We start from the raw sequence: 26715 nt of genomic DNA on the forward strand, positions 1-26715 counted from the left end.
ATCCAAAGGAAATACAAAGGGCCAGCACAGAGATGATGGAATAAGGTCACTTGAAAGAAGCAAGTCAAACGTTTAAGGCAATGAGCGCCCTTCAAAAGGATAGAAAGTGACCTTAACACCGTAACGCAGACTGAAAGGAAAAGAATAGAAGGCCATATATAGTTCTTGTCAAAAACAAAGACATTACGTGCGTTTTTCTGTTTTTACAGAGTATTTTCTTTTTGGATGTGTTATGCTTTTCTTTTTGGAAGTTTCTCATCACCATCCTCCTCTACTTACAGCTTCTCTGCCCCAAAATTCATTCGATCACTTCACTCCAAATGCCATTCATCTTTTTCTTCCTTTCTGTTTGTCTCTTGCTGCTGTACGTACCCTAATTTTCTGCTTTGCAAAGGCAAAGAAAAGAGATTTCGTACCCTGATTTTCTGCTTTGCAAAGGCAAAGAAAAGAGATTTACCTTTCTTTTTTGTTGCTTTTTTCTGATAATCCTACGATAAAAGGATGTATGAATTGAGATTACTCCTATAAATTATGGAAGAGAGAGAAGAGCAGTAAAAGTGTATTGATCGACTAATTAATGGAGAGAATTACTAATGTTTAAATGCATTAATTATTATTATTTATTTTTTCTTCTTTTCAAAAGGTCATATATTTATTTGTTATAAAATGTGCTATATTTGTTATTTTTAAAAACTTATGTTATTGTTGTATATAGTTCTTACTAACTGATGTGTAGGTAAAAACCTCAATTTAATAGCCACAGGTTTATATGGGCTGAAAATTCTCAGCCCATGCTCACTCATTGAGCATGTTGGGTTGGGCTGACCTCACATGTCAATACGGCTCTAACGTTAATCTTTTTTTTTTGCGCGGATTACCCTTCATTTGGGGTGGTCTTTAATTTTTGCCGTTCAAATTGGTGGTCTTTAAGCTTTGCCCCTCACCTAACACCCTAAGGTTGTGGATTCGAACACCAACTCAGTATAAAAAAAAAATAAAAAATTGTAAGGCAGAATTTTAGCGAGACAGAAGTTGCAAAGTGCAAATGCATGCAAATTGCACACAAGGCACAAATGTCTACCAATGCAAATTTAAAAGCAATTTAAATTTAAACCACCATTTTGAGGGGTAAAAATTAAAGACCACCTCCAGCGAAGGGCAATCCTGCAAATTGCCCAACGTTAATTACTAGCTCAAAAGGCAATTAATGCTAGTCCATAGACTGCAAAGAGTTGTTTTGGTGAGCTTATCTGGCTTTCGGCTTATTTTTGTTATTTTGGCTTAAAAACACTTTATAAATTTACTAAACCACTACAAATGTGCTTAAAATTTATTTTAACTTAAAAATACCTAAAATAAGTCAATCCAAACATGCTCGAAGTATAGTCCGGTGATTATTGAACCTTATGCAGCTAATTTGCAAAGTATGACTAATATGCTGGTAAACTTGATTTCACTTTGTTCCAAGTGTAGACAATTTATTTCAAGAGATAATTACAGTCCAATGCCTTTTGCTGTTTTAATTTACAAAATAGTCAATAAATGTGTAGATTTTATATATACGTATAATACATAGGTTTGGTATATTTCGGTATAGCCCATAATTAATTTTGGTGACGGGACGGAAAAAAAAACCCTTATTTTAACAAAATACATAGCAACCCTTTAAAGTTATCATATAGACGCCGTAATTACTTAGTGGCCATACAGACACCTTTTATTGACATTGGTTAAAACTACAATAGACTTTGTGTTCAAGAGGAATTAGAATATGAGTTACTCAGGCAGACAGTTATAATTTCGAGATCCCAAATGAGACATCATCTTGCAGCCGTGACAGGACATTCCTTTTGCTAAAGTAACTGATTCCAATTGGAGAATCTTATTTACTTTCATGCAAGAGGCATTTTTCATGTTATCCATGTATCTTCTAAATCACTTTTTTGTCTCAAATTATATATATGGAATTTCCTAAAACAAAATTTTGCCTCACCAGTTTAAGGTGTTGACTTACTTGGATCAACCACATTCATATTCATGCTTAAGTTTAGACCTTCATAGAGGATATTAGAATCCTTCTTGTATAAGGAAATCATATGTATATTGGTTGTAAAATTCTCTAATTTGATATTTAAGTGTATTCAATTTAGTTCTAGCTCGATACTTATCCACTCCACATGCATCATTCCTATTAAATTTTATTCGTTTCAACGTTTAGTGAAACAAAAAATGTACAAATTATGCAACTAACCGAAACATGAAAAAAGAAGCACATAGTATTTTGAGGAAATTGCAATTAACAATCACATAATAAACGAAGAATTATGAACCAACCAACTCCAGGAAATAATAACCTTAATATAATGCCTCAAGTGGATAATTAAACTTGTGATACTAATTAAATTTTGTGGTGTCTTTGTTGATGGCTTGATGCTATTACACAATACAGCGTAGAAGACTGATAGTGGGGAGCCATTTATTCTCTAGATATTCTTCTGTTTTTGCTAGTAGACACATCTAATTAATAGCCTACAAATAACATTCATCTTTGTACATAAGTGTGGGCTTCACTTGAACATAGGTTTACAAACACAAATTAATAGCATTAACCTATGGTTTAGACCTTAGAGCTTTGATGAGCTCTATAGACAAAATTGAAAGAAAGTAAAGTTGTCTCATTTTGTCCAAAGAAAGTAACATTTGCAAAACTTATCGTTTCCTTCTTTATAACATAGCTCACTTTGTTTTCTTTTTTCCACTTTTCCTCCTATCACGTTCTTTATCACTTTACAAATACATTTTTTTATCCAAAGGAAATAGGAGACTAGCACATAGAATATGGAATAAGGTCAGTTGAAAGAAGCAAGTCAAACCTTTAAGCCCTTCAAAAGGATAGAAAGTGAGCTTATGATATTAACACTGTAATGCAGTCTGAAAAGAAAATAAAAAAAGGCTATAGTTCCTGCCAAAAACAAAGACATTACTTGCGTTTTTCTGTTTTACAGAGTCTTTTCTTTTTGGATGTTTTCTGCTTTTCTTTTTGGAAGTTTCTCGTCACCCTCCTCTCTGCCCAAAATTCGTTCAATCACTTTTACTCGGAATGCTCTTCATCTTTTGCGTCATTTCTCTTTGTCTCCTGTTGCTGTACGTACCCTGATTTTTCAGCTTTGCAAAGGTAAAGAAAAGAGCTTTACTACTTTTTTCCTTATATAGTTTTAAAATCCGAGAATGTTACTCCCATAAATTAGGCTGAAATTAAGCATAATAATCTTTAAATTTTTAGTTTAAGATATATATGTTTACCCCGAAATTAGGTAATAAGTTGAATTTGTAAATGAGGTATAGAATATGTGGATACTTTAATCTATTTTTTGATCAATGAAGAATGTATATGTGTATTCGCTTATGGATGGCTTATATATATATATATATGAATTTACGTGCTAATAATTTGGATGAATGTGTCAGTATTATGGATTTGAGCTAAGATATTTATGTATATTTCCGTGCAATATTGAATGATATGATTCAATGAATTTAAAGCTATAAACCCACCAAAATCGAGAGAGTGAGAGAGAGAGAGAGAGAGAGGCTTCAATATAAATTCTAATACAACGTTTTGGATACGAAAAGTCAACCCCTAAAAGTAAGGAAGTGCTTTCCTATTTATAGTTTTAAATAGGGCCTTTCATACATCATCAGCCTTTTAGGAATAAAGATGCCCTAATATGGATAAGGTTGGGTCGTACGGTCGACATCCATACGATCGACAAGAATTGTAAAAACGTCTTCACACGTGTCAATTGAATAATCGATTAACCGATAACGAAACAATCATAACGCGGCTTTAAGAAACGGGCTAACGGCCACGACTAACTCGGCTATGTATAAACCGGACCATCGGCCACGATCAACTCGGCCATGGAGAAACGGACCAACCGCGCTAAGAAGTTTTCCGGATAAATCGGACCCTACTGCTTTCTTCAAACTTTTCCCCAAGCACTACTGATGCAATACCCTCGGTCTGAGCGCTTGTGTTTGTCTTCTTTCTTTTGTCGGCCCCCGGTCTCACCGGCTAAGCGTTAATCCGGTTTTTACCGTATACAATATATACTGTCAATATAAAGTATTCTACACGATCAAGACACCCAAATAAATTTAAAGGTAAGCCTTTTAAGAATATGTGAAAGATTACTTTCTACAACAAATAAATGAAAGCTTACTTTCTACAACAAATAAATGTGACTCAGTGAGTTGAACTTGCATTGTGAGAAGTGTGAAGTTTCTTAAGTTCATTGGCCCTTTTGGGGTTCCAAGTTTCAGACTGTAACCCTGCAAAATTTAACTTTTAGTCTGTGTGCAATATATACATAGTGGCAAAGGAATATTAGTACATCTTGTTTGACAAAATGATCTAACATGTGCGTTACTTTTTTTTTTTTTTTTCTTTTTTCTTTTTTTTTGTTCCCCATCTGGCACGTTTAGACCGGGAGTAATTCGGATTTGCATCTGGAAATTTCACTTTAAAAGTAAGACGCTCCTTACTAAAGAGAGATTGTATTATCAGAGCTAAAGATGAAAGTATGTTTTACTACAATCTTTGATTATTTTTACTACAATCTTTGATTATCACGTGACGAATGACACAACGTTCTGTGTATAAAACGATGAGACCAACAAAGGAGTTGCATTATTCCTCACTTCTCATGTCTTCTCTGTCTCTCCCAAAAAAAGTAGAGAACCTCACATCCTTACATTTGGCATAAGCAGAGCCTAACGTTCAACTCTAAAGCTTTTCTTTATATATAACCCATCCTTATATTTCCACCTTGCTTTTCTTGGCTTCTGCTTTCGAAGTACTCTCTTAATTTGCTCATATAATCCTACTCTGTTTCTGATAACATGAAAACTTTTAAGCTACTCAAATGCTGGCCCAATGCCGACCCCAATACGGTCACCGTTGCTGATACTGTCCCTTATTCTGATTCTATTAAGAATCTCATCTATGGAATTGATTGCGCAACCCACACTAATGAAGAAACCCATTACGATGAAGACTCCTTCTTCGATCTGGTGCTCACAGGACCTGATGGAAACCCTAAAGAGGACTATAACTCCAAATATGTGAAGCAAGGGAAGAGCGAATGTGATTTTACAATCTACTCACACTCGAAGCCTCATTCTCCGGTCACCGTGCTCGGATCGGGCACCAAGCTTCGGGTCTTCTTTTTGGGATTTAGGAAGTCGAATCAGGAGAAATCGGGCATTGATGATTCATTTACGGTAAATCCAAAGCATCAAAACAAGAGACATTTGCCCAGAGGCAACAGTTTAAGAAGCAAACTGGAGAAAGAGAGAGACAAGGAATTTTCAGTTGACAACTCGACGTCTAAGCAATTTGCAAGAGCTGCTGAAGTACCCAAGTTCTTGAAATTGGTGATGCCTTTGTACGCCAGAAATTCCAAAATGTGCACTGATAAAATTAAAATCTCGGATCAGGTGTCGACACCATTGCCTTCTCCGTTTGTGCAATCATTTAGCTCATCCAAAAAGCAGTTGGAAGAGAAGCAGGGGAACAGAGTTGCTGGATTTGGAGCTGTGTGTAAGCACGTAATGAAGAGCCGATCCACGGCTTCTTCATCCTCTGCTGGAGCTTCATCGTTGCCGACGAATCGAAGGGATGATTCACTATTGGAGCAAAATGACGGAATCCAAGGTGCTATTCTTCACTGCAAGAGATCCTATAGCACTGCATCAAAAGGTACCTGTCCACTGCTTTTGTACTTAATGCACTTTAGTCTTAAATTATTCGAATTTATAACGTATGTGATTGATTAGTACTAGATTCGGCTTAAATTAATTCTTTATTATGCCTTTGACCAGATTTTTCGAGGTTATTACCAAGATCTACATCTGAAGATGTACCAAGAGGCACTTATTATGAAGAACAGAGCAGATGGAGCATTTGAATAATCAACACTTAGAAATATTTTGAATCAAACAGAGAACTGGTAGAAGCATAGGCTTGTCCTGTTTCCATTGCTTCTATGAATTGGAGAACCTACTTTTGTTTGTACACTGTAAAAAGTGAGAATAGTAGTAGGAGTTTTAGTTAACAGGGAAAATTGAGAGCAGAGTTTGAATGCGTACAGTAACTATAGATCTTCAAATTTGCCTGTTAATTTTATCAAGAGTGTTTCTTGCCTAGTGTATATATTGAATTTGGACATTATGGTTTGCTATTTCATTTCCGAATTAAGCTATAAAGCACCCACTTTGTATTTCTTATTCGAACAAAACAATCATCTATTAATTCATCAAGGAGATGATATGTCTAATAGAACGGATAACATTATTCCACAGCCTAATTTGGAGACGTCATTTTCCAAGAGATTTCTTGTAATAAAAAATTGAAAACTTAACAAAGTTATGAGCGATAAAATTTAAAGTCCTAAAATTATGTACACAACAGACTTGATCTGGAAAGGAAGAGTACATTATAACACTATGCGCATCAGAGAATATATGTATTTTCCTCCAGCCAATTAGAATCGTTTTTTCCAAAGTTTTTCTAATTATAAATGCTTAACAATCATAACTTTTTCCAATGAACTGAATCGGAACCATGGACATGAAGCAAAGTGACCATGCTATTCATTACAACCAATCTAATGCTTGCCTTCTTTGTTTTAATACCTAGCCATGTATCAACATACAAACAAATTGCATCCTCGGGCACAATTAGTCAAAATTCATACTTATCGTATAAATTACCATCTAAGTAATTACATAACAAGCGTTATTCCATAAAAAATTCATTATATTCAACTAAAGCTTTGAAAAAGAACCACAGAAATCGTGGTTTGAGAAATCTGAAACATGGTGGTTAGTGATTAGGCATCTTCGACGCTTAATGAGATATCTTCTTGACACAATATTTAAACGTCTTCATAACGTAAAGCAAATACAACGAGATCTCAATGAAGTAATCGGATGAACCCAAAATGTATCCAATTTCGTGGTGCCAGGTGTTGGATGATCCTATTAGCATCAACACATACATAACTGACACCACAAATTTAGTCCAATTGGATCAGTTTTTTCTGTACACATAATTCACACTCCTAAGCAAACTGCGGCCCCTCCGGAAAGGTTAATTAATATCTTGCATTTGGATTATCATTTTCTAATAATTGAGAAGCAACCTCCGTACAAGACATGTAACTTAACATATGGAGTTTACTTCTGTTTGTTGTAATTGTGGGGATCCATTGATTAATTCTCTATGGCATTCTCCTGTTTTTCGCCAGACAGATCTAATAATAGCCTACAAAATTACGATGTTCTTGTGGATAAGGGTGGGCTTAATTTGATTGGACTTTTGATTCTTAAACAAATTAATAGCAGTATGTAATTTTGACTATAATTAAAATTTAACTTGCGTAAAGAGAGGATGTAACAACATTAGCATCATTGCATTTTGATTGAATGTAGCGACAGGATCGGTTTAAGGGCCAGGTCAATAAAGCAAGGGTTTAAGGTTTAAGGTCTGAGGCCCCATTGGGTATTAAATAGTGTGTTATTGATTAACTTTTTTTCAAAAGAAAAAAATATTAATATTTTAGGTAAAAAGGTACGAGATCTTTATTTGAAAAAAGAACTGTTACCACTTACCACAATGTGGTATCATGAAGTAACATCCAACAAGGGTGTGTGTGCCATGAATTTCACACCCACTATGGGTGCGCTAGCATTCCAACAATTTGGAAATAAAAAAATAAAAATAAAAAAAAAAAAAATAAAAAAATAAAAATAATTAAAAAAAATAAAAAAATAAAGAACTGTTATCTATGTAAGTGATGCTGACTCTTACATGTGAATGTATATACAATATTTAGGATAATTTACATCTTGAGATCATACTATTGCGATATATAAACCCAAATTATTCTTCCACTAGTTACTTGACCCACGCTTTTGCGCGATTAGACATTTCGTTTTGTAATTTAATTGAAGTAAGGAAGATAAGAAAAAAGTTATAATACAAAAAACTAAAAGTACCTAATCTAAGATAAACATTAAAAAGATGAAATATTAAATTTATAAGGAAAAAATACATATGCAAAAATAAAATAAAATCACAAATTCAAATAAAAAATTTCCTATTGCGAAGGGAGGCTAACTGTTATTTTATAGAGAGAAAAGTTATGCAATATACTAAGAGCCCGTTTGGATTGGCTTATAAGTTGCTTATATGTTCGTTTTCGGCTTTTTTTTTGTTTGGTCATACAAAAAAGTCATTTTGCGCTTAAAATAAACTCAAAAAAATAATTGGGCCCATTTGACTTAGCTTATCTAAAAGCGTACTTATAAGTTCCGAAAACGAGCTTATAAGCCAAAAAAAAATAAGTTAGACTACCCCAACTTATTTTTTTTAGCTTATAAGCTGCAAACAGCTTATAGGCATAAGCCCATCCAAACAGGCTCTAAGTCTTCTCGCTCTTCCTTCTTGTTTAAACGCTATTAAGAAATATTGTTATCATTCTTGCAATAAAATTATGCAAACAAAGTAGTTAAACTCTCTTTTCTAAGGAGGAAGAAAATTTGAGATTGTAAAACCTTGACCCATCCTTGTCAATGGGCGGAGCCAGAAATTTCGTCAAAGATGTTCAATTTTTGAAGAAGTAAAAGAAACCGATGAATGTGTGCGCGAAAATTGAGTGGGTGAACCAAATTTTTTTGGCCAAAAGATATTTAGCAAATCTTAAAGATACTTGTAATAAAACTTAAATTGTATAAATCAAAACTAAAGTTAAAACCTTAACAACCAAAATTTTACAAGTGAAAACATAATTCAGATAAACGATACACGTAACTCTCATGACACTTTGAACACCTTTGCCACTGGGCCGTGCCTCTCAGTTTGGTCATGGGAGTTCATGTTATATAATATACACATTTTAGATGATTTTTAACGTATATGTACGGTATAATTTTTCGGCGAAAGGTGTTCAACTGACCCCCCTTCCTCCAATGTACGTAGCTCCACCCCTGTCCTTGTCCCTTGCACTGTATTGTTTGGCAGGCTAGCTAGTATTCACGTTGATCTAAACAAAAATTATAGGAACGGTAATGGCAAAGGTGAAGTTGTTATATTAATTGTTAATTTTTAACGATAGAAATAAATAAATACATTATTACAAAAAAAAATAAAAAAATAAGAGAGGTAGGCGTAATATTATGAATGACATGAAAGGTTAGTGTTATGAAGTAAAACATGGAAGGAGGTTTTTGTAATTATCCCTAATTAATATATAGAATTTTACAAAAAGGCATCATAGCATTTCCTCAAGTATCTAGAAAAATAAAATTGTTTAGTAAACAACAAAAATTAAATATCTTAAAAGATGGCATATACAATTAGTAGAGCTAAAATAAAAACATAGTTATTCCAATTTAAGAATTTCAGAAATTTAATTTAGGAGATGATACTTTCTAAATACTCTAATCTTAAAATAACCAAACAATAAGTTTTGTAAAAATTAGAATATCTTTAAGTTTTTTTCCCAAAAAAATAATGTCAGCATACAAGTTTATAATAGTACCATAAATGTACTTTAATTTGCGAAACTTAAATTTTAAATAATTAAAAAAAGGCAAATCAAATCAGAACTTTAACCGAAATAGGGAAAAAGTGATCACCATGACACTATTAAAAATGAAGCAAAAACTTAGAATATTGTAGGATCTTCTTTTTATAACCCGGTTAATTTATCACACCAATTTGGCATGAGAAAACATCATTGTAGACTGACATGGGTATCAAAGAGTGAGATGAAAGTGATAAGTTATTAAGATAAGAATGTAGAATTTTACAACTTCTATATAATATTGTAACTAACATTTTAAGTACCTTTGCTCTCTGCTTCGTCATCTTAATCGTACTAAAGCCTCAAGTAATTTCGGACGGACCTTTTGATTTGTTGGGAAGAAGTTGTTTTGTAAGTGAAAGTTGATCTTAATACGAAATGTGAATTAATTTGGAAACGTAGTTGAAACTTTCAATGAAAACAGATTTTAACCACAACCAATTGCTGTTCCTAACCATACGTATCGTTTGGTGAAGAGATGCACCAGTTCGGCTTTCATTTTTTTTAAGTAAACAATGGGTAACTAATAGAAAATGTGAGGAAAAGGCAAAAAAAGGGGGAAAAAGATAAATATCAATTTAATCATGTAGAAAAGCGCGCGCATCACCTTTACGCTACGCATTCTATATATCTTTATATAGATTATTTTTCCTTTCTATTTGCAATTTACACTCTTTTCTTCTCTTACTAATATTTATTATCTTAAAATAAGGGTTAAACGGCCCTGAGTAGATAAAATCGTACGTTCTCGGGTTTTTAAGCGCTCAACAACAATATTGAAGTAACGAAATTTTGTTTTGTTATCAAGTGGGTTTTTTACTTTGAAATTTGTTATTTTCTTATATTTTTACTTCATAGGAATATAATTAGCTTTTATCTAAATATACCAATTAGAAAATACGAATAAGGTAACTAAAAACCAAAACAAGAGAGAGAGAGAAGAGAAGAATTATAAAAAAATTATTATAAGAAATTGATTATATAAAAAAAATATTGCATATCGGAAACCTAAAAGAAATACTTCAAACAAAAAAATATATGAATGTTTTCCCATAAAAAAATGTTTAAGGTCTCCTATTAAAATTTTAGCTTTCAGCTATAGTAATCTGCGCAATCGATTCATATTAATTATTATAACAACAACATACCCAGTGAAATCCCACAATGTAGGGTCTGGAGAGGGTAGAGTCATATTAATTATTATAAAAATAAAATTGTATGTCTTTCTGTTGGGGGAAAAATAGAAGAAAATGTAATCGACTTGTGAACCATTAGCCAATTATATATTTAAAACAATAACATATTAAATCATACATAAAGCTATATAGACAGAAAGTAAAGTTGTCTTTTTTGGTCCAAAGAAAGTAACATTTGCTCCAAACTCACCATTTTCTTCTTTATTTATGGCTTAGGTTTGCAAAATTCTCACTTGACTAACGTCAGTTGTGTGAGGCACATATTCAAAAATTTCACCTGAGTTATATTTTCTTTACATTTTTTTCCTCTCACCTTAGTTGTCATTGTATACTTACACGTTTATGTAACCAGTTTTTCCTGTTAAGCTTTTGGTAGCCTTCTCCAAAGGAAAATATGTGAAGGAATAGTACAAAGATGTTAGTGTATTAATGATTATTTTGTTAAATTCAACACTCTCAATATGCTATTATAGGATGGTCCTAGATTCTTCACCAACCAAAGGATCACCAGTGTCCAATATTCTCTTAAGGCAGACTGAAAAGAGAATAATAGAGAAATGTGAGAGTCCCTCTCAGAAAAAACGACATTACTTACGTCTACCCCTTTTTAAGAGTATTTTGTTTTTACATCTTTTTGTTGACCTTTGCTTTTTGGAGGTTCATCCTCACCATCCTCCTCTCATCTGCTCAGAGCTTCTCTGCCCCAAATTCCCTTCAATTCCCTTAACTCGAAGTTGGGGGCGGATTTCGTGTACAAGCTATGTGTTCATCCGAACCCATTAGATCTGGTTCGGACCTTATACGTATGTTAAAAATTCACTAAATAGGCACAAACAATAAATCTCAAATGCAGTAAATTAAACGGATTATGGTAGAATTTCAAACTCGTGCACATTAAATTTAAATCCAGAATCCATTACCTCCTGGAAGTTCTTTTTTGTTCTTAGTGTTTGTCTCTTGTTATATCCTCTGGGGCAGAACTAGAATATAGGTAAATAGGTTCGGCCGAACACAATAATTTTGGTCCGAACCCTTTATTTGTCTAAAGAAATACATTGAATATGTTCAGATTATTAATTCAGAACCTAATAATTTAGAAGGATTAGAATCTCAAACCCATAATTAATTTCAAATCCTGACTCTGCCTCTATATATCCTGATATTATTTACTTGATACTCCTATAGGTCTTTTTCAATTTAGATAAGAAAAAGTTTTTTCAATCCACTTGAGCTTGACTACCGTTAAATAAGAAAGAGAGCACAGGAGAAGATTTCATCATGTTTCAGTGACAAAATGAATCCAATTACTGGAACAGCTTCGATCATTTGTTGCTCGTTTAACCCCTATGGCACGAGGTCTGACTGAAGCTAATTGATGAGACACTAATGAACTAAGGAGGTGTGCTCAAAGTATAGACACAATCACACAAAACACATCATAATGTTTATTCCAATTGGATTTGACCATGGGTACTAATAAAGAGTGAGTTTAAGTTTAATATACCCCGTGTAACGAATTTTTACACTATTATTATCACTTTTATCATATTATATTTTCAAGATTATAAATTTCACAAAGAATCAAGATTATAAATTTCACAAAGAAATCTTACTTATAAATATCATTTGGATAACATGATAAGGGAATTTTTTCTACACAAACGAGACACGTATATAACTTAAACTAAGTTGTTTATGTACTCATGATTTTGAATGTCCAAGCAAACTGCTGCATTGGACCCCCTTAAGATGATATCCTATTGGGTTATGTGGCTTAAATTTTTTTAATAACTTATCAAACTTAAACTGTCATGCAAGACATGTAACTTAATTTACGGAGTTTACTTGCTCTAATAGTGGGGGAGCCATTTATTAGCAATCTTCTGTTTTAACTAGACAGATCCTACGTATAATAGCCTACAAAGTTACAATCCTATTGCGGATAAGGCTAACATAGTAGCATCATATAGTTAGAGTTCTGATTAGCTATGAAGAAAGAAAGTAGTCACATTTGGTCAAAAAAGAAAGAAACATTTGCAAACACACTCTTCTTTCTTTATTTTTAGCTCACTTTATTTCTTTTCCTTTTTTTCTACTTTTCCTTCTGTCACGTTCTTTTAACGCTTTAGAATTACATTTTATGTATCCAATTTTTTCTTTTTAGCAGGTGTATGTTGAAAGAAGCAAGTCAAACTTTAATACAACGAGCACAACTGACTAAACTCACTTCAAAAGAAAAAATAAAGAGAAGGTTAAAAGGCGCTCCAAGACTCGCAACGAGCGTGCCCACTATTTGGTCCAAATTTGCACAATTCAAAGAGAGAATGTCAGAGTTTACAATATTAGTAAAATGTACTGAAAGAAAAGAAAAGAAAAAGTGAGAATCTTTCTCAGAAAAACAATGACATTACTTATCCCTTTTACGAGTCTTTTCTTTTGGAAGTTTCTCGTCCTCTGTCCCTTAAATGTGTTCAATCCCTTTTACTCGAATTGCTAATACTCTTTTCCTTCTTTTATAGTTTGTCTCTTGTTGTACCCTGACTTTCACTTCTGTAAAAGTAAAAACGGATAAATTTCTACACACCTGAAATTATTTTGGATTTAGATAACACATTAAAATATATGTTGATTTAGGACTTAAATTGGTACATCTATAACGTGCATTGAGATTCTACTAATTGTGTGGTACCTTTTGGAAAAGAGTTTCAATTTTGTGTACCGTTATTAATATTTTATACCATCAGGTTACCTGCTATCGCAGATAGCCAACTATTTTATGATTTTTTTTAGGCAAGTTCTACAGAGTGGTAGTTAGACCAACTATATTGTATGGGGCGAAGTGTTGGTCAGTCAAGAACTTTCACATTCAGAAAATGTTACAGAAATGAAGATGTTGTGATGGATGTGTTGTCATACTATGAGAGATAGGATTATAAATAAAGATATCTGGGATAAGGTGGGAGTGGTCTCGGTGGAGGATAAGATGCGTGAAGTTCTCTAGACATGCCCCATTGCGGAGGTGTGAGAGGTTGGCTATGGACGGATTCAGGAAAGGCAGAAGCAGGACAAAGAATTATTGGAGAGAGGTGATTAGCAGCACATGGCGCAAGTCTAGCTTACCAAGGACATGACCTTAGATAGGAGGTTATGAAGGACACGGATTAGGGTAAAAGATTAATAAGTAGTTGAGTGTTGTCCTACTTATCCTTTCATACTAGTAGTCGTAGTATTATTCTGGTAGTTTCTTGCCCGATTTTTGCTACTACTATTGTGTCTTGTATTATTTTGTGACAATTACGTCTCCTTTTTTTTCACAGTTTTATCATGATTTTTATAGTATTTTGCATTGCTTTTTATACTGCTTTGAATTGCTTGTCCTTGCTTGCTTGCCTACCGGAAATGTACCTCTCTACTTATACAAGATGAGAGGTACGATCTGCGTACACTCTACCCTCCCTAAACCCCACTTTATGGGATTTCATTGAGTATGTTTTTTTTTTTTTTTTTCCCCTTGTTTTTCTTCCTTCAAATCCTCCCTCTTCCTCGGCCTCTCAAATACCTTCAATCCATTTTCTATTTCTTTGACTTTCCACCCATCTGAGTCTCTTTTCCCCTTCAAAACCTCCGTCACTTATTTTTATTTCAAGAAATAAAGGAAGTTTATTCAAGCGTGGTACTTAATCAAGACAGATTTCATATGCTTAATCGTGAATGTGGTTAAGGCTTCTGCTTGCTGAATGTTATCATCATTTTAAAGTGATTGAAGGGCCATGAGCCTACTGGATTTCATTTGTATGTTTTATTATGATCAATAACTGATAAGACACCTGCAATTCTAAGTAGGAACCAATAGGGTGGTTTTCGTAAGGAAAAAAATGTTTGTGCGCATTCAAAAATTCAATTTCTTTGGAATTGTCTCATAACTGTATTTTATAAATCATAGATTAGAAGTCCTCAAAAAATTTGGGCTCTAAAGACGTGATTGACGATATTAATATTGAAAAGGAAATAAATTTAATTACGAGTACAACTATGAAATAATTTTGGTTAGAGTAAAACTAGGATTCAACCTTCCGTTAATGTTTTTCTTTACTAAATTTTAATTATAATTTTTAAAAGGAAATATTGGTTAAGAAATTATTGTCGTTATCTTTAAAACTACCTGACAGGGTAAAAATCTTGTACACGACGATGCACGAAACTTAAACGATATTTTGAAAAATCATGCGAACTTGACCCAAAGAGAATAATATCACACAATGTTACATGTACCTTTTACATGACTTAATGCAACAACTGGTATCAAAGTGAAAAGTTCGATAAAGCATGTGTGAAGATGATAGAGTGATGGCTCGCGGATCGATTTACTACTTTTATCATGCCAAAGGTAGCTTGGAGATGCACGTGTACAAGAAGAAACTAGTTCTAAGCTTATGTGGCTATGCATGTTTGGTTATGTGGATGACACAATGAATCTCAGAAATTGACTCGTGGATCGTTGTAATGGGCTATGTGGAACTTAATTTGAGGGGAAATCTAGTGGATCGTGGTGTAGAGCACGTGGAACTTAGTTCAAAGAAAGAGATTACTAGGTGTGCAAACAAATTCTACATTAATGCTTGAAAAGATTGGGAAGCTCCGGATAAGATGTATGAATACTATTAATGCTATGAGACCTTTTTAAACTATGCAGGTTTGATCAAAGTGACCAATATCATACTCACTCCATTTACTTTTACTTGTCCACTTTTGATATTGCACATTTCTTAAAATTAATGAATGAAATATATATAGTTACTATAAGGGGTGTGCAAAGTCAAAAGTAGACAAGTAAAAGTGAACTGATAGAGTAATCTATATATCATATAAAGCTAGGTATAGACAAGGTGATATGACACCTCTCTATGGCCTAGAATCATATTTATCTTTTTTCTCCTTTTTTTGGCTTTTATTTATATTTTTTTGGTTTTTTCCTCCTATTTTTATGTATCTTTGTATTAATATTAAATGGCTCAATATTTAATTCTCCACTTCTTCCTATTTTTTCTCCCAACTTTTTCATTTCTCAATTGCAGTTTCCGGTTGTGCATTTAGTAACGCAATAAATAAAGGTTCGTGCGCGAAAAAAATGTTGCTTGCTGTGAAAAAGAGTTTGGAAAGAAAAAGTAATATTATGGAAAACAAATCTGATCCATTTGATGTGCCCTTTAAAGGCGGCTGTGTCCGTTTTCTTAAACTGAGCCCACGTAGTATGCTAATATCACTTAATACGATTTGCAATTATCTTTCTCCCTTCTTTATTTGTTTTTTTCACCCTTTATTTACTTAAAAAAATTTACCTCCATAACTCACCTATTAAATTTCTACTCTTAATAATATTCATAACACTCATGCTCTTCAAGTTTTCATATTCATAACTCCCAAATATTTAATTTAAAAGTTTAAGCTACCTTATGATATTCCTCCATTTTTATCTATATAAATTCATATTTTTTGTTTCTTGAGGCTCTATCCAAGGTTATTCTCCATTTTCATTGCAGTATTATATTTATGCTTTTGTTTGACTTGAAGAAGAAGAAGACTCTTGAATTGTGATGGGCTCGTGGGAGTGGATATTGACAAGAGCTTGAAAATTTATGTATTGATTCCATATTTTTCCTTCTAATTTTTAATGATTAAGGTCGTAATGAACTATGCATAGTATTATTTTCTTCTTTAGTTTTTTTCCTATGTACCTCTACGTGCCTCTTAAGTTTAATTTGTATATGAATTTATGATTGTTGTAAGTTTGTAATTTCTTTTCGTTCAAATTAGTAACTTATGGTTTTAAGTTTAAATTCATATTTTTTGTTTCATGAGACTCTACCCATATATTCATGCTTTTGTTTGACATGAAGAAGCAGCAAGATCTTGAATGGTATCGGCTCGTGGGAGGGGATATCGACAAGAGCTTGAAAAATTTTGTATTGATTCCGTATTTTTCCTTCTTTATTAATAATTAAGGTCGTAATGATGTGAGTATTGTATTATTTTCTTCTTTATTTTTTTATCCTACATACCGCTATGAAGCCTCTTAGGTTTAATTTTTATATGGATTTATGATTGTTGTAATTCTGTAGTCTCTTTTGGTTCAAATTAGTAATTTATGGTTGGATTAAGTCTGCTAACTACTAACCAAATTTCAAAATTTATACTCCCTCCGTTTCAATTTATATGAACCCATTTGACTGGGCACGACATTTAAGAAAGAGGGAAGACTTTTGAAACTTGTGGTTCAAAATAAGCCTTGAAAATTTGTGTGGTTGTAAATCATTCATAAAGTGAATTTGTTTTCAAATTAGGAAAGAAGTCATTCATTTTGGCACGGACTAAAAAGGAAATAGGTTCAAACAAATTGACACACAGGGGGTAATAAATTGCTTAAAAGGAATAAATTTAATTGATTGAAATACATCCTCCATTTGACGTTTGTTATGTTTAAGTTTTTAGAACTACCAAAAATATGCATCGCCTGAAAATTTATAAATATGAAGCAACATGGAGGGAGGGAGAATAAGGTAATATTCAAAAATTTATGTACATGAAGAAGAACCATATATGCTTTATTTAATTTTTTTTTTTTTTTACTTCGAGAATTAATGGTGTATTTATATAATTTATTTTAAGTCCAACCTTTTTCTCCATGGAATCAATTTTTACGTCTGCGTATTTATAGAAACAGCCGAGTAGATGTAATTTTCTTTTATCTTTTGTATTTATTTATTTTATATTCTTTTTTATGTAGGGAGAAACTCCCAATAAACATTTAAAAATCTTGACTTATATATGTGTGTGTGTATATATATATTACTAATATTATCTATTTATAAAGTCGGGCCATCTGGAAGCTTTCATGGACAACATGTAACATGGAATATTGCTTTTTTTCTTTTTTTGGTTTAAACATGTAACCATTGCTTGAGGGATGATATTGTTACGATATATATAATATTTAATAAATTATTTGTGTCTTTTATAATCGCGCGAAGCGCGAACTAATTCACTAAGACAATGGACTATTACACCTGCCTACAACCTATAATTCAGGCTCATAATTAGTCATAATAAAGTTCAGTTTTTCCTACTAAATTTAAGTTAATTACTCTGGCTGGGAAGACTGAGACCTTGAATCTTGGAATAGGGAACGTTGGAGAGTCTTGGACCAGTAAAAGGCTGTAAATTCAAAAGTAAAATTCAGACTTTTACACAGTAAAGATTAGTCTCTAGTCCATAGTCTGTAAATTGTGCGTACGCATATCTGCTTTACTAATTAACTGAAAACTCTCTGCCTCTCTCACATGACGAATATGACTCATCTATCTTCCTTCTTTCCCATATAAAAACGACTAGAACTAGTACAAATATCTTGCATTGCTTCTCTCAAAAAGTAGAGAAGCTTACATCAACTCCTCTGCTTTCACCAACCTCTAAATCCCCCAAAGCTGCCCTTACTTAAAGCCTCACATTTTCTCTCTCTGTCTCCATTCTTGTTTCACATTTTGCTCCTTTCTCACTTGTCTTTCTACCCATAATCCTACTTGTTTTTTGAAACCTATGGAAGCTTTTAACCTTCTCAAATTCTGGCGTACAGCTGCCGTTAGAGATATTGGCCCTGATCTTGATTCTGTTAAAAAGTTCGCAGATGCTGTGGATAATACTGATGAAGAAATCGATAATGACGAAGACTCGTTTTTCGATTTGGTAATCACAGGCATTAATGGATACCCCAAAGAAACCAACAACTCCAATTCTGTTTGTGTAAACAGTTCTTCCCTGAAACAGGGGAAGAGTGAAATCAATTCACCCGAATCTCCTAAAGATGTCTTTTTTAAGCCAAAACCTTTTTCAATTGACACAAATTCAAAGCCTATTTCTCCGAATTCAATGCTCAGAGCAGTTCCTAAGTTTCGCGTCTGCTTTCTGGGGTTCAGGAAATCAAAGCCGGAGAAAGTGGACATTAGCGATTCTTCTACGGCGAACCCGAAAATTCAAACCCAGAAACACTCCCCTAAAGAACATAGCAAAGTGGGAGAGGTTCCAATCAGCTGTGTTTCCTTCAGATACAACAGTTTAACAGGAAGCAAACTTCATAAAGAAGACAAGGATTCTTCAATTAATGACTCGTCAAAGCAATCTGCAAAAGCTGATATGTGCAAGTATTTGAAATTGATGAAGCCTTTGTACTCCATATCTTCGAAAAGGTACACCGATAAAGTTAGAGAAAGTAAATTGTCTTCTCTGTCAATCCAATCAATGAGCTCACCGAGAAACTCATCAGAAGAGAAACAGGGGAACCGAGTTGCTGTACTTGGGGCTGTGCGCAAACGCCTAGGCAAGAGCCGGTCAACAACGTCAACCTTCGCTGGAGCTTCGTTATCGCCGATGAGGCGCAGAGATGATTCATTACTGGAGAAAAATGACGGAATCCAAGGTGCTATTCTTCATTGCAAGAGATCCTACAGCTCTGCTCGAAAAGGTACATTCATCAAGTTTTCATTAGTGCAATTAATCTTTAGTTAATCTTATTCTTGTGTGTAATAAATATGGACTAATATGTTACTATTTTTTATGCTTGAACAGATTCTTCGGTGTTATTATCAAGAAATGCTAATGAAGATCTGCCAAGGACCTCTTGTGAAGAGCAGAATAGATGGAGTATTTGAATTAAATAATCTATGGTTGTCAGTATTTTCAAACTAAGTTGATAGCGGGAATAGAAAATTACTGGAAACAGAGGGTTTGTCTTGTTCCCTTTGCGGATGATATCATTACAGAGTAACTATTTTTATTTTATTTTTTACGAGCGAAGTACTGTCAAGAAAGTGGAATAGTATGAATTTCGATGTAAAGTGACTGAGTAACAAGAGCGGAGTTATCATTTTACAAGTCTTTTAACTGGTTCAGAGTTTTCTGTGAAGTGTAAATGTTCAATTTGGTCATTATTATGTTCTGAGTTTCAATTTCCAAATAACTTGGCAGAACCGAAGTTGTCATTATTGCCATGGCATACAAACGATATTACTGCTGTGCCTGATTGCGCATGCGTTTACCTTATAAGCCAGATTTCAGACGGCTGTAGCATGATATGGTGCATCTTGACAAAATCATACAGTACCTAAAATTAAAAATCAACTACTTTTGCATATTGTGATCTAGATAGATATAGTCTTTTTCACCCACAACACTAACAGTCGATATAGAAAATTGAATAGCTCGCTTGAAACCTCGACTACTATATCCCCCTATATATGCTTCAGCCTAAGTTACAGGAAATGACATAAATAGCTAGAATCGTAATGCAAATACAAGAATTAAAACTTCTCTATATATACATGGAAAAGAACTTGAGACTTATACAAAGGACTAAAGGTGTCAGTGTGTTATGGACTTTGCGTCCGGGGAGTTGGGCGCTGGCTAAACCGGAACCGGTCCGTTTGGAGTGTTTAAAATATATATTTTTTTTGTTTTTTGTATATATATATATATATATATAGTATTTATTTATATATTGTATATATTTACATATGTTATACAACTTTATAATTAAATTTAAATATTTATCGGCGCTGGTGAGCAATGTGGCTGTCGCTGTACGTATACATATATATGTATAACTTACATATACTTATGTATATGTATAACTTAATATATATAGTATATATACTTATATACTATATATACTTATATATATGTATAACTTAATATATATACTATATATATGTATAACTTAATATATATACTAAATATATGTATAACTTAATATATATACATATATACTATATATACTTAATATATATACTAAATATGTGTATAACTTAATATATATACTATATATATGTATATATATGTACTATATACTATATATACTTATATATAGGTATAACTTAATATATATACTATATATACATATATACTATATATACTATATATACTTAATATATATACTAAATATATGTATAACTTAATATATATACTATATATATATTAAGTTATACATATATATATAACTTACATATACTTATATATATGTATAACTTAATAAATATATACTTATATACTATATATACTTATATATATGTATAACTTAATATATATACTATATATATGTATAACTTAATATATATACTATATATATGTATAACTTATATAGAGTTATAACTTATATAACTTGTATAACTTACAATTTAAAGAATTAAATACGGCGCAAATAAAATCTATATTTTTAAACAAATCTATAACATCGCTTACAAGTACTTCTAGGAATACCCTCAAATAACGAATTATAACAACGTTGAATGTAAGTAACAAACCCCAAATCCGAGGGAAAGGAAAATGGTAAACAATCATAAGCTACCATTTTAGCTATTTCTACGCGTTCTTTTTCTTGTCATACTTAAAATTTCTACCGGTTCGTGGGTCTATCGTCATTTGAATCCCCCCACATTTGAACCCGTTTGAGTGACTCCCAAGCATCCATATGTTTGGTTCTCATATAAAAATTTAGAAACCATCCTTATTGCTTAAAACTAAATACTTGTCCACATATGTTACATGTAGCCGATTGGCTTTCCTATTCTTAGTCATAAATTTCCAAATTTTAGTGTTGGCTTACGAGTTCTAGGCGGTTTGTCTTGTGTATGTGATTGTGCAGGAACAAACATATCCTATGGGATTTTCGATTGTTTCATCATCATCATTTAAGTCTTCATTAAAAGTGTCGGTAAAATGTTGTTGCATTGCCTCATGACCTAAAAGTGGATTATTTCCATACCTACATTAGGTGTTTCTTCCACAATGTTTCCTCATTAAGCGCACCTCTAACAATACGACTACTACTACCGGCACCACGTCTTAATCTCTTTGACATTATTAAATAGAATTAATTTAAATCACAATCAAATAAATCACAATCAAATAAATTACAACAAATTAAATTGCGTAAATTAAATTGCTAGAATTAAATTGCGAAAAATAAAGATAGAGTTGGAACGAAGGTACCAAATTGCCGGATTAATTTCCAACAAAGTCAAGGCGGCTAGAATTGCAAATCCACCAAAGCTACTTCGGATTGTTGCAAAATCACCAACTCCACCAACAATATTATAATTGCAAAATTAATAATTGAAAGTTGAAACTATAATAAGACTTTGTGGCTAGTTATTGCAAAATAATTATAATTGAGATTTGAGAGAAAGATGAAGAAGAGTGAATTGGTGTGAATTAAAATGAAAATGAAGAAGGGTTTATATAGGGGTGGGGGATGGGTTGTTAAAAAAAATAAATTTGGGGGCCAAAAATTAATTTTTCCATTAATGTAGTAAAATATTGAACCGGGTCTTTAACCGTTCTGCCCTGTTCCGTTTAACTGTTAACCGGTTAAAACCGGTTAAAATTGACACTTTACAAAGGACAAAGCTTCAGTGTGTGCACTTTGCGTCCGGGGAGTTGGGCGCTGGCTATTGGTAGGTGGTGAGAGCATTGGTTGCTGGCCGGCGCTGTGAGCACTGGCTGGTGACTGACGTTGTTGGCATGCATTGCTTGCCGCGCTAGTACAGATGCGCTTGTCACTTGGTGCTATCAAGACCATGAGGTCGTCCATTAACACTAGGTCGTTAAGAGCCTTGCTAGAGTACCATGGGCATAGCTGGAAAGCAGCTTATGACCGGCCTTGCGTTGTTTGGATGGGCAATCCATGGGCAATCATAAGTTTGTCACCTCTTACTTATAACTATTCAGCTTTCGGGTACTTTTGATTTGATCATATTTTTACTTCATCATCCTAATTTTTTTTATTTTTTTTGTAATCTCCAAAGTACTCTTTCTAAAACATAACTTCTAATCTGTCTATTCTAATTTCATCATTTGTTTTTTTAGTGTAAGAAATACCTTTAAAATATACTCCCTCCGTCACAAAAATATATTGTCTTAGTTTGATTTGGCACGGAGTTTAAGAAATAAATTGAAACTTTTGAAATGTGTGATCCAAAATAAGTCTTAGATATTTGTGTGGTTGTAAATCATCTCATAAAGTTAAAATTTTTCTAAATATAGAAATATATCAATTTTTTTTTAATAAATTAATAAGAAAAAGAAACAATCTTTTTGTGAAGGAGAGAGTTTTTGTAAGTAGCCGTAAAGACATCTTAATCACTTAAATTTATTATCCGTTTCAACATTCTATCCAAATTGACATGTACAATTCCGGTCCATCCAAAAAGACTCAAAAATAATGGAGAGCTAAGCATTTCGGGGAGAGCGCTAGTGTATACACGGATAAAAAGTGGTTTTGATTATTCCATGCTCTTGAATTCATGCTACTATCTTATGGCTCCACTTGCTATTCAAAGGGAAAGAGAGAGGAGCCATGCAATATTTGAAGTGGCATGTCAATGATGGTCAAAATTTATTGGTCCTTGCGATATTAACAGCAAGTGAATATTACAGCGGCGCTGAACAGCTTCAATGTTGATCGGATTCTCTTTTGCTGTGGGAAAAAGTCTCTTGAGGAGAAACTTTGCCGAGAATTACTGTTCCTGACTTTTCTACCCTTTGTAAGTCACATTACTGAAAAGTAAAAACTATATTCAATTATTTATTTCATTGCAGAGACTACAAACAATTTGTTGGGCCCCCACCCTTTACATCTCTTTCTCTCTCTCCTCACTCAATACATTTATTCAACTATTGAAACCAATTCATTCGTACTTTTATTAAATTACGTATAACTACAAAGATTAATATTATTAACAATATTTTTTAGACTATAATTAATACCTTTGATTATCTTAACAACATGATTTATAAATTAATACTATCAAACTTTTCCAAAAAGACATTTGGCTTAAGTTTCAGTCACTCTTTTAAATGCTTGAAAGAGAAAATCATGTAATTATCTTAAAATGATATAAAATAATGCTAAAATTTATAAATTAATTTTTATAGATAGTCAACAATGGTGAAACCTTATATGTGTTTTTGAATTTTAATTAATTTAAGAAAACATAGCTATCGAATGTAAATTAATGGCCATAAAAGTTTAAATTAATATATGAATATATTCGTTTGGTTTGATTTCTAAAATATGAGAAAAATTAAATATTTTTTTAATCTAAAATCAAATGAAACCAAAATTATTGCACTATTTAATTAGTTGTTTATTATAAATAAAAAATATATATAAGCAATTAACATGAATATATTCCTCAACATAACTAGGTATATTGATCAAATCAATAGGATTAAGTCTCTCAAACGGTAGTAGATGGATCTGCTACTATAAATTAATTTTTAAAATTACATAAACACAACATATTAATTGAGCTATATAAATATATGATAAATCAAAGATTTGGATAAGTATGTATTAATACAGGACATTACTCAATGATTTAATTAACTATGATCATACTACAGTCTAATCATTATAAACTTTTTAAATAAAATTATCATCCTAGGTTAATATTTAATTTATCTTAGCTACCTTATATTGTGTATAACTATGAAATCTAATAATTTTAACAACCTTTTTTTAAGTCAAAACACTTACCTCAATTAATTAAACACCATGACATTTTTAAACTATGACTTTAAAAGTTACATCAAGCTTTTTCAAAAATCCTTTTGGCCTAAATTTCACTTACTTTTTTTTCCTTTTTATTTTTAATTGATAAAAAGGAAAAAAATATCAAACTAAAAACAATAAATACCATGGTCTCAAAAGTGTATATACTAATACTTGTATTTATTCTTTTGTCTTTAAAATAGGAAAATATTAAATGTTTTAACTTTTGAAAATAATCAGAAAAAATTAAACCAACATTATTATACGACTTAATTATCTTTATTATATATCAAAATTATATCTAGGCAATTAACATGAATAAAGCCATCAACATAATTAGATAGATTAACCAAAGAAAATTGAGACCCTCTTATGGTCATGGTCGGTCGATCGATCGACTACCTATAGTCGACCGATTAGCATAGGCGGATAATAGGATTGAGTCCCTCAAAAGGTCTACGCCGATGGGTCGACTACGGTAGCCGACCGATCAACCATGAGAGACGTACACACTAACAACACTATGTTAAATATATATATATATATATATATATATAATAAATTAATTTTTAAAATATATAAATACAAGACATTAGTTTATTTAAATAAATATATGGAAAAGGGCCAAATATATCCCTCGCTATACTTTGGGTCCAAATATACCCCTGCTGTTATAATTTGAGTTCAAATATACCCCTCGTTATACTTTGAGTTCAAATATACGGCTCATGTTTAACAGAGGGACACGTGTCATCATTGTATTAGACTATTTTAAATTAACATGTGTCATCATTTTATTGGACTATTTTAAATTATCTCCTAATTAATAAAAATTTAACCCATAACTCGATATTCAATTAAAAGACCCATATTCATACCCGAAAAATTAAAAGCAAGCTCAGAATAGCTTATTCAATGGCTGCCAATAGTATGACCCGCGAGCATATGACCGGAAGAAATGGCCGGTCAGAAAGTTCCCATTTTTATCACATTGACCACGGTGGAAAAAACCCAAAAGAATGTGAAGCAGAGTACTACAAGTAGAAAAGGGAAAACTAATAATCATATGTCAGTGATGAAATTGAAGAACAAGTAGTATTATCAAGACCAATACAAAACTGAAAAATAGTAGAATACTATTCAAATCAAGCAATGTTTTAAGATCTTACAATGGCTCAACTACCACATATAGCAATTCTTGGAGCTGGCATATTTGTTAAAACTCAATATATTCCTAGATTAGCTGAGATTCCCAATCACTATGTTCTTAGAGCTATTTGGAGTCGCAGTCAGGTAACTTATAGAAATAAATTTGCCCCAATTTTAATATTTCTTCCATTTTCTTGAATCATTGTTCAATGCTATGAACTGAGTTTTCAAAAAACTTTCTGTATTTGTATGATTTTGTGGATTTTAGTTTTCTTGGTGTGATAAAAATGGGAACTTTATGAACGGCCATTTCTTCCAGTCATATGCTCGCCAGTCATACTATTGGCAGCCATTGAAGAAAGCTTTTTGAAGCTCGCTTTTAATTTTCCGAGTATGGGTATGAATTTTTTAATTGGATATCAGGTTATGGGTTAAATTTTTATTAATTAGGAGATAATTTAAACTAGTCCAATAGAATGGTGACACGTGTCCATCCGTTAAAAATGAGGATATATTTGAACCCAAAGTATAATGAGGGGTATATTTGGATCCAAAATAAAACGGCAGGGGTATATTTGGACCCAAAGTATAACGAGGGGTATATTTGACCCTTTTCTGATAGTACAGGAGTATATTTGGCCTTTTTCGATAAATATATGATAAATCAAATATTTGCTTAAGTATGTATTAATACAAGACATTACTTATGATTTGATTAGCTATGATCAAACTATAGTTAATAAAATTATCATTCTTGATTAATTTATTCTAGCTACCTTATATTACGTATAACTATGAAATTTAAGATCTTTAACAACCTTTTATTAAGTCATAACACTTACCTCAATTAACTAAACACCATGACTTTTAAACTATAACTTTAAAAGTTAATATTATCATCAAGCTTTTTCAAAAAATACCCTTGGCCTAAATTTCACTTATTTTTTTCTTTTTTCTTTTTAATTGATCAAAAGAAAAAATATTCAACTAAAAACGATAAATACAATGGTCACAAAACTGTATATACTAATATTGTATGTCACTTTTTGTCTTGCTTTTTAAAATAGGAAAACATTAAATATTTTAATTTTTGAAAAAAATCTAAAATAAAATAAAACCA

General features: G+C 32.3%; 2 protein-coding genes across 2 annotated transcripts; both read left to right on the forward strand.

The window, feature by feature from the left end:
* Positions 1-4685: 4685 nt before the first annotated feature.
* LOC132058305 (probable membrane-associated kinase regulator 2) lies at positions 4686-6242 on the forward strand. Its single transcript, XM_059450852.1, has 2 exons — positions 4686-5761; positions 5884-6242. Exons 1-2 carry the CDS (start codon positions 4903-4905, stop codon positions 5967-5969), a joined length of 945 nt encoding a protein of 314 aa, XP_059306835.1. The 5' UTR covers positions 4686-4902; the 3' UTR covers positions 5970-6242.
* An 11903-nt stretch (positions 6243-18145) lies between these two features.
* On the forward strand, positions 18146-19802 carry LOC132058306 (probable membrane-associated kinase regulator 2). The gene is made up of 2 exons (XM_059450853.1): positions 18146-19361; positions 19466-19802. Exons 1-2 carry the CDS (start codon positions 18440-18442, stop codon positions 19546-19548), a joined length of 1005 nt encoding a protein of 334 aa, XP_059306836.1. The 5' UTR covers positions 18146-18439; the 3' UTR covers positions 19549-19802.
* Positions 19803-26715: the final 6913 nt, after the last annotated feature.

Source organism: Lycium ferocissimum, chromosome 5 (assembly GCF_029784015.1).
Source record: "Lycium ferocissimum isolate CSIRO_LF1 chromosome 5, AGI_CSIRO_Lferr_CH_V1, whole genome shotgun sequence".
NCBI classification, from domain to species: Eukaryota; Viridiplantae; Streptophyta; class Magnoliopsida; order Solanales; family Solanaceae; genus Lycium; species Lycium ferocissimum.